The sequence below is a fragment of the Balaenoptera physalus genome, assembly GCF_965194825.1.
Source record: "Balaenoptera physalus genome assembly, chromosome: 20".
Lineage (NCBI taxonomy): Eukaryota > Metazoa > Chordata > Mammalia > Artiodactyla > Balaenopteridae > Balaenoptera > Balaenoptera physalus.
In genome coordinates this window covers 47,482,841-47,497,527 of record NC_138901.1, presented here as the reverse complement: position 1 = coordinate 47,497,527, position 14,687 = coordinate 47,482,841, and the positions used below count along the sequence as shown (strand labels likewise).

Genomic DNA, 14,687 nt, shown 5'->3' with positions numbered 1-14,687 from the left:
TTTTTTAACTTCTGTAATAGTTACTTAGAAGAAATCCAAAGTGGACTTGTAGGAGGGAAAGTCATAAGTATTTAATGAAATGTTGAAATAGGATATCATCACCCACTATGAATTTATCATTCTGTGATATTACAAGTCTATGTAAACTCTTTGCAGTTTTTATTTTGGAGGATATTCATTTTGTAATTGTCCAGCTTACTTACAGAATAAGCATCTTTTCGCCATATTAACAACTTTCTATTCTGTGGGTGTTTTTTCCTCTGTTTTACACTGTTTACTAAAGACTCAGATAATACATGACATAAATATGTAGATGATATGAGTAAATATATACACATTTTATCATAGCAGTTTTTTCTTAGCTGTAAAAATGAAGGATAATATTTTCATGTCATCATTATTACTTAAATTTAAAATTCTATTTGTGTGAAAAAGCATATATGATAATGATAATTGAATATCTCATCTAATCACCTTTGGTTTTTTTTTTTTTTAATTAGGTGAAGGTGACCATTCTTACCATGGAAACTAAAGGGGATTAAAAAGTAAAAATAATTTAAATCTATGGATTATGCTTATATACAGGAAAATTTTATAGACAGCAAATCAGAACTTTTAGCAATCGGTATTTTGGGGTTGTAAATTCAATCATATCCCATAAATTCTAGTTTTATTACCAACCCTTAGTGTTTTCTGTCATGGCTATAGATTTCTTTCTTTTAATTACAGAGCTAAGGTCAACAAACATAGTGAATCAATAAACTTTAAAGGGTTAATATTTTAGAAACCTAGGTGAAAATTTTTCTCCAAGGCAGGCTCAACACTGAATTTTTAAAATTCTATGCAACAAAACCACAATACCTGTTATAGACATCTTTAGACTCTCAGACTTTAAGTTTAAAACAATAATGAAATTTTAGTTTTAAAAATAAATTCTATATAAAGCAAAGATCAAACCAGATTGCCTGTGTGAAAATTGTCTTACCTCAGCTGTTAACTTCTTTTGCAGAATGCTGAATTCTTGTTCTAACTGGACATTTTGGTCATTTGGCTAAGAAAGCAGAAGGGGTGGTTCAGTTCAGATTAAAAATGGTCCTTTAGCAAACTGAAATGGTTTCTGCAGAAAAAGAGGAAGTTTATCAATAGTTGTTTCCGGAAGTTCAGTAAGCCACAAAATGACTAAGAAATGTACTACTTTAACAGAATTTATTTTGAAACAATTTGGAGCTACATGATTTGAGTGCTTTTAATTAACATTTATAGGTAAACATTTGAGACTCTCTAGTAATGTGATTATATAGTTTAGTTATTTAAAATAGAACCTTGGAGAGAAAATTATATGTTATAAGGAAAAACTGCCAGTCAGGTTATTACCCATAGTGAGATTTCTTTTCCTAACAAGTGAATGATGTGTCCTGTTTCCTTGTATGACCTTAGGCAAGTCGCTGCACTTCTGAGTCGCCATTTCCTCCTCTGGAGGAATATTTCTATTATTGAGTTTTGTGAGGATTAAGTAAGATAACATAACATGTGTAAATGCCTTACACACAGTAGATAGCCAGTAAATGTTAATGTTATTTCCTCATACATAATTTAGGCTAAGCCCAGGTAAAAGTGTGATTAATTTTTGACCAAATACTTTCCTAAATGATTTTTGAGTTCAAGTCCACAACTCTTTCGTTACCCACAAAGTAAGTGTCGGTGCAAAGTAAAATAAATTGGGAATCATTTTTTTAAATAAGTTAACTAATAAGCAAAGTATGTTGAGAAGAGTATGAGTCAGTCTGAATACAGATTTCTTTGGGCATGTCACCTTCTAGCCTCTTTCCTCATCTGAAAAATGGAGATCATAATTCTAAATTTATAAATGTATTATGGGATTAGATAAATGTAAAGTGCCTAGCATAGCACCTATTACAGTAGATACAGTAAGCATTAAACCATGCCCCGCTTTCCCCTGGTCACTGCAGAGGAACACAGATGGTTAAGACCTAGTTCTTAATGTCAAGGCACTTATAACTTGGAAAAAGAATAGTTTTTTTTTTTAATATGCTATAAACTTATGTAATATAATTTGCTATATATATAGTATACAATATGCTATAAACTTTTAAAATATGCTATAAACTTTTGTTTCACTATTTTTAAATCCCTGAATTAATAAGCATGTGGACCCTAGCACCCCAAGGGTAGAAAACAAAAGTGTCTTAGTTCAGAAATAACTTTTAAAATTTGAATTCAAAACATATCTTAACCTATCATCTTTAAACACTGGTCAAGTTGGGAAAGGAGCCACTTTTCATGAGCTACCATTGGATGCTGTCTACCTGAGGATGTGTGTTTAATAGCCAAGATAGTGAGTGATGAATTTTAAATATTCCTGCAGTAGGAGTTTTCTGATTTGTGAGAAAATGTATGTTGAATAGGAAAGTAGTTGCCTAGTTAATTTCTTCTTTTTAAAAGGACACTAATTTGTTTCAGTTTACTGACAAGTCCTTATATATGACACTTGATTCAAGGACTGCTTTGTGTTGTCACTGTTTGTTCTAGTATACAATCTCAGATTTTTTATTTGCACAGAATGGGAGCTCTGCCCAGCCAGTGTCCTTTCAAGTCTGATCCTTTTTACCCCTCAAAAAATAACCTGATGTACCACAATCAGCATGAGTATTCTCTTGCTTTCCTTTTTCCTTTGTTGATGTTTACCTTTTTCTGAAATAATGTGATTATGATTTGTCATTTAGGAAATGGATTTTTTATAAATTGGTAATAAATTGATAATAAAATTGATGCTTTTTTTTCCCCCTCTCATTTTAAGAGGTAACCTTAAAAAAAGTGTAACCTAGATCTTTGGAGCCATGGAAATTTTAAGAATTGAATTTGATGACCAAAGCAGTATGACCTAGGGAATTATGCAAAAATTATCAATGCCTGGAGCTCGAGCTCACCCCATTCTAATTAAATCAGAAGGAAAGGGTGTGACTTAGGCATTGATGAGTTAAACTCTTCAGGTGATTCTGATTTGCAGTCGGGATGAGAATCACTAACCTAGAAGGGAGGGTAAGATAGTGGTAATACTTGGAAAAAATATATAAAATCTTGTCTTAAATGTCTAGCATATTGCCCAAAATAAATGCTCAATAAGGGATGAGATTTTTTAAATGTGGTCTGAACTTTAATTAAGTATGCCCTGTGTCAGTTTCAGTGGACATTTGGAAAGTCTCTCAAACCAATTTTTGTAATACATTGAATTGATGACGGAAGTCTTGACTTAAATGTAAGTCATTATTTTACTTGAACCCAGTTTCTTTAAAGGTTAAAGAATTACCTGAAGTATCCTGTTTTCCAAATTAGAATAAACACGCGCGCACACACACACACACACACACACACATCTTTCCTTTGCTTATGTCATATTGGGTAATAAATAAAATTGGTCATTTATTAGTCCACTTGGCATTCTCAAAGTCCAAAAATTAATCAGCCTTTGGATATTTGCTATAAATAATCCAATAAGCAATATTTATAGAGTAGAGTTATGTTACACTTAAACAGTAAGATATGCTTTACATTTACACTTAGCCTTCTGTTGTGGCTATAAATCTCATCTGTTTCAGTTGTGCTCTATTTCTTATTGATCGTGACAGTGTATTCTCTAAAATAATAAAGTGAATGAAAATGTACGTAGTCACTTTTATTCTAACAAGTCTTAATTTATTATACAAAATGTAAAGTTTTAATTAAATATTTATAGTAGAAAACCACTTTCTTATGTGTGCCATATATAAAGATGAAAACATCTAGCATAACATTAGCTGTGTTGATAGATGAGCTGGTATGGATTCTGTCACATTCAGCAAAGAAGGTACCACGTAACTGTACAGTTCAACTCTATGCATTAAGAACGTGACTTCTGTTAGATGTTAAAGCGTATACTTGCCTCTAACGACACACTAAAACTCTTCAAAATTTAATAACATTCGGACAAAGATCACTTAACTACTATTGCTGAACAGGAAATATTTAATTGTCCCTTTCTACCTCTATTAGTCAGTTCCTTCAGCTTGTCTTTAAAACCTTCCTCAGATGCTTGGTTGTTTTATTTTTGCTTTTTAAAATAATGTCAGACACAGTTTAAGTAATTAAGTAAGCAGGCATACGTCTCCCCTTCTCACCTGCTTGATTCTAAATTGCACAGCCTGCCATGTTAAATTTTAGACCATCAGAACAACACCTTGGCATTAAATATCAAACTGACTTCATTTTTACTCCAGAAACTTTCTCATTGCTACTTTGCATTTTTCTTCACTAAAGCATCCGTTAGTTGGTGAGTTTTTCAGTTCCTTCTTCATCTTTTCTTTCCCTTGTAGCTGTGAGCACTCCAGTAGATTGCATCATTAGGTTAGGCCCTGTGAGCTGTTTTGCTCTTTTCCAAGTGTCTGATTCAGCAGGCCATAGACCACTGCTTGCCAGAAAATCGCCATTGCTTCTAGGCTGACGCTTGCCTACTTGTTTTGATCGTCTGAGAGATGAGACTTTGTTTGCCAGAACCACAGTTGATAGAAATAAAATTGTACAGATAAGAAAAAGCACCACAATTATAATTAAGCAAACTAGCATAGCCATTTTGTTGTTGTTTTCCTCACAGACACCTTTTTTGAAAATTTCACTGTGACTTTTGCTTGTGTTTTCAATGCTATGTACTGCTGGAGAATTGTTCCTGACGACGGAAGATATATAAAGCTCCAGTTCAGATTTAGGAGTTAAAGACGCGATGTGAGATGATGTTGCTATTTCAGGCATTTTTGTAGAAATAACTTTTTTATCTGCTTCAGGAGTTGTAGGGTTTGTGTTAATGTTTTTATTTTGGCTTCTGCCCGTCTTATTTTGAATATCTGGATCCAAGACAGTAGTATTATTAGCCCACAGATGGGCATAGTTTGCTTTTGTTCCAGGAGACAAAGAAAAAACTGTTGTCATCAGAAAGGCAAGATGCAGGTAATGTCCTGTGTGTTCCATGTCCGTGAGTATACTGGTAATCTGTTGGGATAGCAATAGAATTTGTTAACTTGTGAAAGAATAATGGTTCCTCGTTTTGGTAATTGTAGTTAAAAGACAGCTGATAATGTTATAAATTAGATGCAAGCTCATGCCTAACATTTGCTATCCTGTTTGAATTCCTTCTGAACTGATTTTTTTTTTTTTTTCCTGTTAGGCTACATATAAAGAAACAATTTAATTTCTGTTATTTGTTTAAATGCTAAAAGGTAACATTACAGATATCTACTAATCATTGTAAACTGAATACCATGGTTTTATAGTTTTCTCCCTCTTAAGCATGCTAGACTTTAGCTTTGAGTCAGATACTTCGGCTTTTACTTTTTTGATTCCTCCTTTTTTTTTTCCTGACCATTTAAGGAAACTCCTTGTAGAAATTCCCCATCCTCTAACAAATGAGTCACCATTCTTTATAGTAAAGGAGAAATGGGACATTTTGCTTCATGTATGAAAAGAAAACGCAAATGGCTTTGTGGTGATGGGGGGGGGCAGTTCAGGAACGGGGAAGTGTGGTAGCAACCAAAAGAAAACGGACTTCAAGTAGGAATTCAAGATGTTCTTTTTTCTTCTTGGGTGTTTATCTTGAAGCTTAGAATAAAGCTGGTACTTAGAAATACATTCCTAGCAGTTGTGAAAGCAGTTTTATTGTGGTGGGTCTCCCTTCACCTCTATATCCCCTGACTTATTGTGGCTTTCTGAAAGCAAAGGCATGCAACTTTTCTCATCCTAAACATTTGGCATTACAGAGAAAAAGAGGCAAGTTTCTTTTGAATAATCTCAAAAGTTCAACAAAAATTATTGACTTGTTTCATTATTATTTATGCTTAGAATTTTCCTGTGAATATTTTGACATAATTTTTTAAAATAAATTATACAATAAAATATTTAATAGAAATAAATACAACATCAAGATCATGGGGATTTAGACTCAAGTGGGAAGTCAAGGCAGATCATAAGAGTCTCAACCTATAAAGGAAAAGGTGGAATTTCAGTTTTGGCTCTGAGCTCTCTGGAAGCCAGTCCACAAAGGGAACAAAGTCTGATCCTGATTTTCATTATTCACTGTCAGATTGAAGATTTAAATACAACTAGCATATCTGTTCCAGGTACTGGTAAACAAGCAGGAAAGATTTATTACCATTATTGAGCTGTCTCTCTTATAATAGTATTCCAGTCTCAGCCACTTTTGTAAGAGTATTTTATTGTTAGCATTTATACGAATAGGGGAGTAGAAGCAAAAACTAGATTATTCTCCTGAGATGTACTAAATAAAATTGCGTGTTTAAGAACTTTATTTTATATAAGTTCTTCTCAAAAAATGTACATGGGAGTTTGTTGTTGTTGTTTTTTTTTAATGCAGATTTATTCCATAGGTCTAGGAGGTACCTAAGATTTCTAACCCACACTCAGGTGACACAGATACTGCTGCTACTCATGCTTCTTCTGCTTCTTCTTCTTCTTCTTTTTTTTTAATTGAAGTATAGTTGACTTAAGAATAACAAATGTGATATATTGTTATACAAACAAAAATAGCATATAGTAAACAATGCTAACTGGAAACTAACCTCTGAAGTAATATTTTCCATTGATAATAGGGAGGGGAAAAAAACCTTTCTTATGTGTTCTAGAAGTAAGATTACTTTTTGGATTATGATCTTTAATAGACAGTTAAAGATAGTGTGCACTGACTTCTATCTAATAGTGTCCAACTTCAATTTTTAAGTTGAATGACATAAATCTTTGGATACTTTATGATTCTTCCACAAAGAGAAATACTTTAAATTGGGTTAGCAAGTAATTTCCATCCTTTTAAACTAGACTGGACTTCTGCATTAGATGCTAAAATGATTTAAAGCAGGTTATTGTTCTTGTCACATTAGTTCATTAACAATGTAATATGCATCATAGTATTCGTACACATTTGAACGGCGCTCACCATGGGATAGATAATAGGCCCGCTGTTGACTGTCTTCAGCCAGATGTACTGTCATCCCCAAATAAACAAACTGTTAACAAAATGAGACTTTCTCTTACCCTTACAAATGCCTAAGAATAGAGAGCTGTCTCTACATCCCAGATTTATGCAGTGGAGGCCAGGTTGTTATCAAAAGTTTTCTTTATCTCTGGTCATTTTCAATAAAATTTATAATGCCTAAGCATTAGTAATGAGAAATTTATTTTTAAAACTTATTTTAATAACAAAACTGTGCAATTCACCCTGGAGTCTAAGCTCAGATCCTTCTTAATCCTACTTTAAAGCTCTATGTTGATGGTAAATCTTTCCATTTCTTACTTAAATTTTACTTAATAGGAGAGAAAAAAACAGCATACGTTTTCCATTACTAAATCTACTTTGTTAGTAAGATACTTAAGTACTGTTTGAAAGCACTTCCTCAAACACTAATCTGTATGAAGTTACAAGTGAAAAGGCATAAGAAAAGCCATATATATGACCTACCTTACAAAATGCTTGGTCAAAATCTTATTATAACCTGATTTTAATAAGCCACTTCTTTTCTTGTCTTGAAGCACAGCTTCCAAGTAATTTAAGGCAGAATAGACTTGAAGAATCTGAGCCTAAAAGTAAATCTGCAGTAAAAAAGGATATGTACAGCTAGCTTTCCACTAACCACAGATGACACATTTCCTTTCCACTGCAACTAAAGCACATGTCACAGGGGAAAAAAAGAAAAAAACTCCAACTTGTCTTGTTGGCCACTGGCATAACAGGAGGCTTTGTAGAACAAATCCCCGCCTCCAGGGCAGGGAGAGTTTTCTGCTTAATGCCTTTTGACCTTACATTTATTATGTATGCCTGCTATATGCTCTTGAATGATATGTTAGTATCATTAAAATGAAGAGAAAATAGCATTTTCCCTGAGATTGAGCATTAAAATCTTCTCTAAAAATTGTATTTGTATACCACAGACTGATTTGATAACATGAGTTTGGAGACCCGGGGTATTGGTCAGATAATAGAAACAGTAATGTATATAACAAACATCTCAAAGTGTGGAACTGCAACAATAATTTGGAGAGAATATCTGATACACTTAGATTATAAGGGACAGAAAATGCTTTTGTGTGGTTTAGTGTATACACACACACACACACACACACACACACACACACACACACACACTCCCCTAGAATGTCCTGTCATCACTTCATATTCAGTCTAAAATGGATTTCATTTTTCCCCCTAAGTGGCTGCCCCTCATGATCTCTGTTTTTGTTCATGGTAGCAACATTCTTTGTAATGACAGAGCCTTGGTATACAGCAAGTCCTTTTAATTCAAGGCCTTTCTTTCAGCCCTGATCAGACCTTGGATCATGTCGGTCCTTTCTTCATATTTTTGAGTCAGTTTCTTCTTTCACTGTCACTTATTTTCACCGTTACCCTAGTATTTTAGATGCTTATTAAACCATACCTAGACTACTACGACATCTTTTTTACTAGCCCCGACTCCTTCATATATGTTGTATATATCACTTCCTGTGATCATAACACCCCTTTCTTTTAAAAAGTGTGGTTGAATAACTCCCTAACACCTACAGCAGCAATTCAGAAATGTTTGTGCACATAACTATCAGATGAGAAGGTTGTTTAAAAACAGTGAAAATTTCCAGGCTCCACTGCATAGATTCGTATATAGTAGGCCTGGGCTGGGACAGGAAACCGCACTTTTATCAAGCACCACAGTTGATTCTGATGCTGGTGCTCCACAGAACATCCTCTGAGAAATGCCAGGCTCCTAGGAGAAAATCTGAGCCCCTTAGCTGAACAGTTCTGGTCCATTCACAATTTAGCTATTCTGTATTTTTCCATCTTTATCTCTTAAAACTTCTCTACATGAATCTTCCATTCTAGCTAAACTAGCTGATTCTTACCTCAACACATCTAGTTACCTATTTTTCTCCTTCTTTCCCTCTCTCCATGAGGCCTGCCAATCCCTCTTCTTGTTGAGTTTGAAATTCCTCCTGCCTGCTTCAGCATCTTTTATGTAGTTTTCACTGGTTACCCAGTTTGTGTTGATTTCTCCACTCTTTTGAACTTAACAAAAGTATTTTTCTCTGCAATTTCTTTGACAAGTGATTACATACTACCTCATATCTTTTCTTTGTTCTTGAAATATTTTTCTTTTATTTTAAAATCATTTGACTTGTCATAGTTTTGTCTTATTTTCTCCCAGTAAGATTTAAAACTCTTAGGAAAGGATATTTATCTTAGCCTACTTCGTAGTACCACCTGAGTCATCAAGTATAGAACACTGGTTGTTTTGATTTGAAATTCTTGTACTGTAATTTGTGGGCTTTCTGATGGTCCTTATTTTGACTACTCACATTGATTAGCATTCTTTTGAGTGTAAGCAACATATGACCTAATACAGCTTTATCAAAAAGTGGAATTTATTGGCTCACACAACTGAGTAGTACAGGGATAAATGTGATCCCAGGAGAGGGGCTTTATCTAGGACTCAGATGAAATGGCCAGGGCCCCAGTTTCGCTCTTCATTTCTCTGCTCCTTTTCTTCAGTTTTTAGACAGGCTCTTCCTTCATATCTCAAGATGTAAGCTAACAGCTGCCAGAGCTATATGGTCCCTTATAAACATCAGGAAAGAAAAAGGTCTCGATTCCCAACAGTTTAAGCTGAAGTCTTTGAATTGGGCCTCTTTGGCCCTGGTTGTTCTGGTTTGAGTCATGTGATCATTGTTGAACCATTCTCTCTGGTCACGGTGGGATAAATGAATTGACTGTAAGTCATTCAGTTTACTCCAGAACTCCCAAGTAGGTCATTCCCACCCAAACTGTTCACCTGGGAACTTGGATGGGCCTAGAAGCAACCACCGAATGTCCATTGACTTCCTCCTTGCTTGACTGTGGTGGGCAGGTTTGTTGTTGTTATTGTTGCTCAAAGTTATTGATCTGGGGATTTGTCTCTTCCATTTTGCTTCAGCCTTCTCAGTGTCTTAAGAACAAGTGATTTAAAAAATGGATTCAGACTTTGTATAATTGTTTAATATTATAGTTAGTTTTCTCTAGAAAACTAGTCAGAATATAAGGGAATAAAATAGATTAGTAGCATCTGTATATTCATTCAGAACTCTGTTAATGATCTGTGTACTTTTTTTCATCTTCCTTAGGTTCAAAACTGGTCAAATCAATGGCGATTTGCTGATATACCACGTCTTACTTACTTTAAAGCCATATTATGCAAAGCCATATGAAATTGTAGTGGACCTTACCCATACTGGGCCTAGCAATCGCTTTAAAACAGACTTTCTCTCCAAGTGGTTTGTTGTTTTTCCTGGCTTTGCTTATGATAATGTCTCTGCAGTCTATATCTATAACTGTAACTCCTGGGTCAGGGAATACACCAAGTATCACGAGCGGCTGCTGACTGGCCTCAAAGGCAGCAAAAGACTCATTTTCATAGACTGTCCTGGGAAACTGGCCGAGCACATTGAGCATGAACAACAGAAACTACCCGCTGCCACCTTGGCTTTAGAAGAGGACCTGAAGGTATTCCACAATGCTCTCAAGCTAGCTCACAAAGACACCAAGGTTTCTATTAAAGTAAGTTTCACTCCCTGTTAGGTAAGTAATTCATTGCCTTTCTTGACTAACCTGACTATATACTGGACTCCCCAGGGTCCCGGTAGTAATGTATCAAACATAAAGTCCAGATGGAGGAAAAGCAAGCTTTCTATATCTTCATGGAGGTCCTGCAGAAAACTGGAGAGGTGTACCCTTAATAATATTCCAGGTTGGATTGGAGGCAGGAGAGTGTTGTAGAATGGGCAGTTTGCTGTGTATCAGTCTTACAGTAGGAATATGTGAACAGTGGAAATTACCTATCGAGAGTTCTTCTGATTATTACATGCTTTTTGCAGAGTGAGGAAGGTGAACCTTCAGGATAAAACCTGTAATTAGCCATAGGATTCTTGACCTTTTAAAAAATAACTTTTTTCTGCTGTTTTCAGTCTCTTTTGACAGCATTTATGACAATAATTATTGAACCTATTTGAATACATAATGGTGGTAACTCTTCTTTATATGGCTAACATGGTATTTTGTTTGGTTGGTTTTCGAAACCTCTCAGAATTCTACGTAATGAAATTTAATTCTTTTCCGCTCTACCCTCTTGCTACCATTTTTCAGGTTGGTTCTACTGCTGTTCAAGTAACCTCAGCAGAGCGAACAAAAGTCCTGGGGCAGTCAGTCTTTCTAAATGATATCTATTATGCTTCGGAAATTGAAGAGATCTGCCTAGTGGATGAGAACCAGTTCACCTTAACTATCGCAAACCAGGGCACACCGCTGACCTTCATGCACCAGGAGTGTGAAGCCATCGTTCAGTCTATCATTCACATCCGGACACGTTGGGAGCTGTCGCAGCCTGACTCCATCCCCCAGCACACCAAGATTCGCCCAAAAGATGTCCCTGGGACACTGCTCAATATCGCATTACTTAATTTAGGCAGTTCAGACCCTAGTTTACGGTAGGTTTATAAAAAACTCATTTCAATCTTATTCAAGGTTTGTTGGTTTTAAAAAGAGACCAATTAATAAACTTTTAAAGCAGCCTCTACCTTAATACTGTAAATTGGCAGGTATTCTATATTGGTTAACCAGTATGACCTCATCCAGTTTGCATGAACTGTGGAATTCTGAATAGGGTGATTCACACTAAACCAATGTATGTTCTTTCAACTTTCAGCTGAAACATACAGCATAGCAGTTTTGGTGGGGGTTTTTTTGTTCGTTTGTTTTTTTTAAAACAAAAGTCTTTTTTTTCCCTAAAAGTCTATTTCTAAATTAAGTTTCTCCTTTTCTGAGTTCTCTAAATTTTTCCCATGTTCGAAAGTACATCACTATTAAGTTTGCTCGCAGTCAAATTAGATTATCATTGTTTGAAAAGGAGGGCTTATAACTTTATCATTTTAAATGAAAAAAAAAAGAAAAGAAAAGAAAAGGAGGGCTTAGTGTTCAGTAACTCAGTAACATAGCATAGTTTCCACCTGTGTAACTTTAACAAAATTCTTGAAAGAAAGTTTAAGACAAATACAGATGTCAGATGAGCAGAATATAATTGGTTCTGGTTAGGCTTAGTAATCAAAACATGAATGAGGAAAGGGCAGGGCCTACGGAGTCAGTAGATTAGGTTTAAATCTAGACCTGCTTCTCTGTATGACTTTGGGCAAGGTACTGAAGTTCTCTGAGCTCTAGTTGCCTCATTTTTAAAATAAAGGTAACATTGCCTTCCTCATAAACCTACAAAAGTTTAATAAATGTGTGGTAGTATAGTATAGCATCTAGCATAATAGTTTGTGCTTAGCAAATATTATTTCCTCCCAACTTGCACCCACCCTTTCCTCTCTCTGCCATCGTCTCTTTGCACCACTTCCCTCTTGTGCCCCTCTCCTTTTCATGTTAAGATAATTTTTTGTTCCAGGTACCTTGGGACTGTCAAGTTTTTACAGATATAAATTCTTAGCTTCAGAAAATCTTCCCTTGGTTATAATATAACCCAGGTTTATAAATGGGCTTTTTAGAATTCCAAATTCTCCCTTATTTGAGAGGAAAAAAAAAATCAGCAAGATTTCTTTACCTGGATGGCCCTCATGGGGTGCATGAACTCCCAGAAAATATACACAAAACTTCATGTATGCTTAGCTTTCATTATCTCAGAGGAGTCTGTGACACCTACTCCCAAGTGAGGAATCCCAATTCTTTGTAGCTGTTGAAATATACAGAGTGAAAGTCACTGTCAAAATAGTATCACTCAGAATTCCTAGGAGTTAGCAAAAGATAAACTTAGAAACAATAATATTTCCATTTTAGGAAAATGGAACTATAAGTCTGTCTTGAATTTCTAATTCAAAATTCCTTATAGAAGAATGCTAGCAAACTTCTAACAATTATTAGCTTGAATGAACCTCTATTCTCTTGTGAAATAAAGCAAGCTGACAGCTTCTGCTTTTTGCTGAAGCATGTTGTCGCAGAGAAAAAGCCTGGAGGCAGACTTATAATTTCAGTGGCTTTTTCCCCCCATATGGTTGTTGCATAAATATATTAGCATGATGAAAGTTCAGAGGTAAGGAAAACCTGAAATTTACTGAGCAAACCATTTCCTTTGTGGATAGGGGAGAAAAATCAATCTAAAAATTGAGTTTTTTGAGCTGTTTCCTAAGTTGTTTAAGTATATTTTTAGACATTTATAAGGGAGCTTCTAGTTCTCATGGAACCTGGATATATATTATGGTTTGGGTTTTGTGGTTTTTTTAAAATTCAGTGCTTATGTATAATAGTAGGAGTTCATAAAAGAAAAAAATGGCAGGGGGGACTTAATTATATTAAAAAAATGTTTGACCTCTAGTTTGTAGTATAACTTGTAGGACACCTAGAAAGAAATTCAGTAGATGCAGATGAAAGATTTTAACCATCTAATTTGATGAGAGCCATCTCATTTCTCATTATCCCAGTTAAAACAGGATCTAGTGGGAGCGGGAGCCACAATTTGAGTTTTGGCCTCACTGAAAACATGATATGCCTTATTTTGACTTTCTTTATATTGATCCATCTTAAGACCATAAAATTCTCATATCTTATATCCCAATGAAATGTCTTTTAGAAAGGCCTTATATTCGCTGTCTCAGGAGCCTCACAGTTCTCTTCTGGTTATGTGAAGATTTCCCTTTTAAAAACAACCCCTAAATGATAAAGGGGTATTTTGGGTTTACGATAGAATCACAAAATCTTATCTCTAATTGATCATAAAATTTAAAAATAGTTGATCTATGCTTGGTTATAGAATCGTAAGTTGTATGTTATGAAAAAATTTTGGAATTATAAGAAAAAATAAGTTTTAAAACAACTTAATTTGTGTTTTCTCCTAGGTCAGCTGCCTATAATCTTCTGTGTGCCTTAACTTGTACCTTTAATTTAAAAATCGAGGGCCAGTTACTAGAGACATCAGGTTTATGTATCCCAGCCAACAACACCTTATTTATTGTCTCTATTAGTAAGACACTGGCAGCCAATGAGCCACACCTCACCTTAGAATTTTTGGAAGAGTGTATTTCTGGATTTAGCAAATCTAGTAAGTAATGATAATTTTCCTTAATACTAACAATGATTCTAAGAAGATTCAAAGACAACCGTTTCATTTCAGAATTTGCCAGTGAAATCTTTAGTATAGTTCCACTTCTTCTGTTTTTTCGTCTGACTGAAGAAACTTCATAGTAGACCACATTGAGAAATCCACCAAAATTCTGGCAATACAAGCAAGGTGACAAGATTTTGATACTGTTTGTGTCTCTGGGCAACTTACAAAGCATTTTTTGTACTATTTCAGTTTAATTAGCTTCAGTATTTCTCTTCTTAGCAGGTTATTCCCGATGAGTAAAGTATCCACTTCCTTGATTTTAGGGAAGTAGTCATTTCCTCTTTTCTTCAGGTTGACTTTGAACTGTGATTTTATTGTTCATGTACAGTTCATGGAGAATGCAGTGGCACAAAATACAGGGTCCAGAGTCAACTCCTGACTTGGCTTTGATAAGTGTCATAAATTTAACATCTACTCTTTATGTCTGTCCGTCTTCAGATCCTATAGTAGTATAAATGT

At 35.0% G+C, this 14,687-nt stretch overlaps 3 protein-coding genes across 12 annotated transcripts in view; 1 reads left to right on the top strand and 2 right to left on the bottom strand.

The window, feature by feature from the left end:
* The window catches only part of EVI2B (ecotropic viral integration site 2B), a 449,729-nt gene that overhangs the window by 35,213 nt on the left and 399,829 nt on the right, over positions 1 to 14,687 (bottom strand). The window lies entirely within an intron of this gene.
* NF1 (neurofibromin 1) overlaps positions 1 to 14,687 on the top strand; it is a 254,686-nt gene that overhangs the window by 195,386 nt on the left and 44,613 nt on the right. For all 9 annotated transcript variants that reach the window (XM_082442253.1, XM_082442255.1, XM_082442249.1 and 6 more), the window contains 3 exons: positions 10,204 to 10,636; positions 11,222 to 11,562; positions 13,960 to 14,162. In XM_082442253.1, the coding sequence (XP_082298379.1) occupies positions 10,204 to 10,636; positions 11,222 to 11,562; positions 13,960 to 14,162 (977 nt within the window). The remainder of the gene's footprint in view (positions 1 to 10,203; positions 10,637 to 11,221; positions 11,563 to 13,959; positions 14,163 to 14,687) is intronic.
* EVI2A (ecotropic viral integration site 2A) lies at positions 3,636 to 7,693 on the bottom strand. 2 transcript variants are annotated; one of them, XM_082442304.1, is made up of 2 exons: positions 7,517 to 7,693; positions 3,636 to 5,040 (listed from the first exon to the last, which is right to left on the bottom strand). In XM_082442304.1, exon 2 carries the CDS (start codon positions 5,017 to 5,019, stop codon positions 4,321 to 4,323), a length of 699 nt encoding a protein of 232 aa, XP_082298430.1. In that variant the 5' UTR covers positions 5,020 to 5,040; positions 7,517 to 7,693; the 3' UTR covers positions 3,636 to 4,320. The 2 variants fall into 2 exon arrangements, with proteins under 2 accessions (XP_082298430.1, XP_082298429.1); XM_082442303.1 differs by lacking the exon at positions 7,517 to 7,693 and adding an exon at positions 6,995 to 7,012.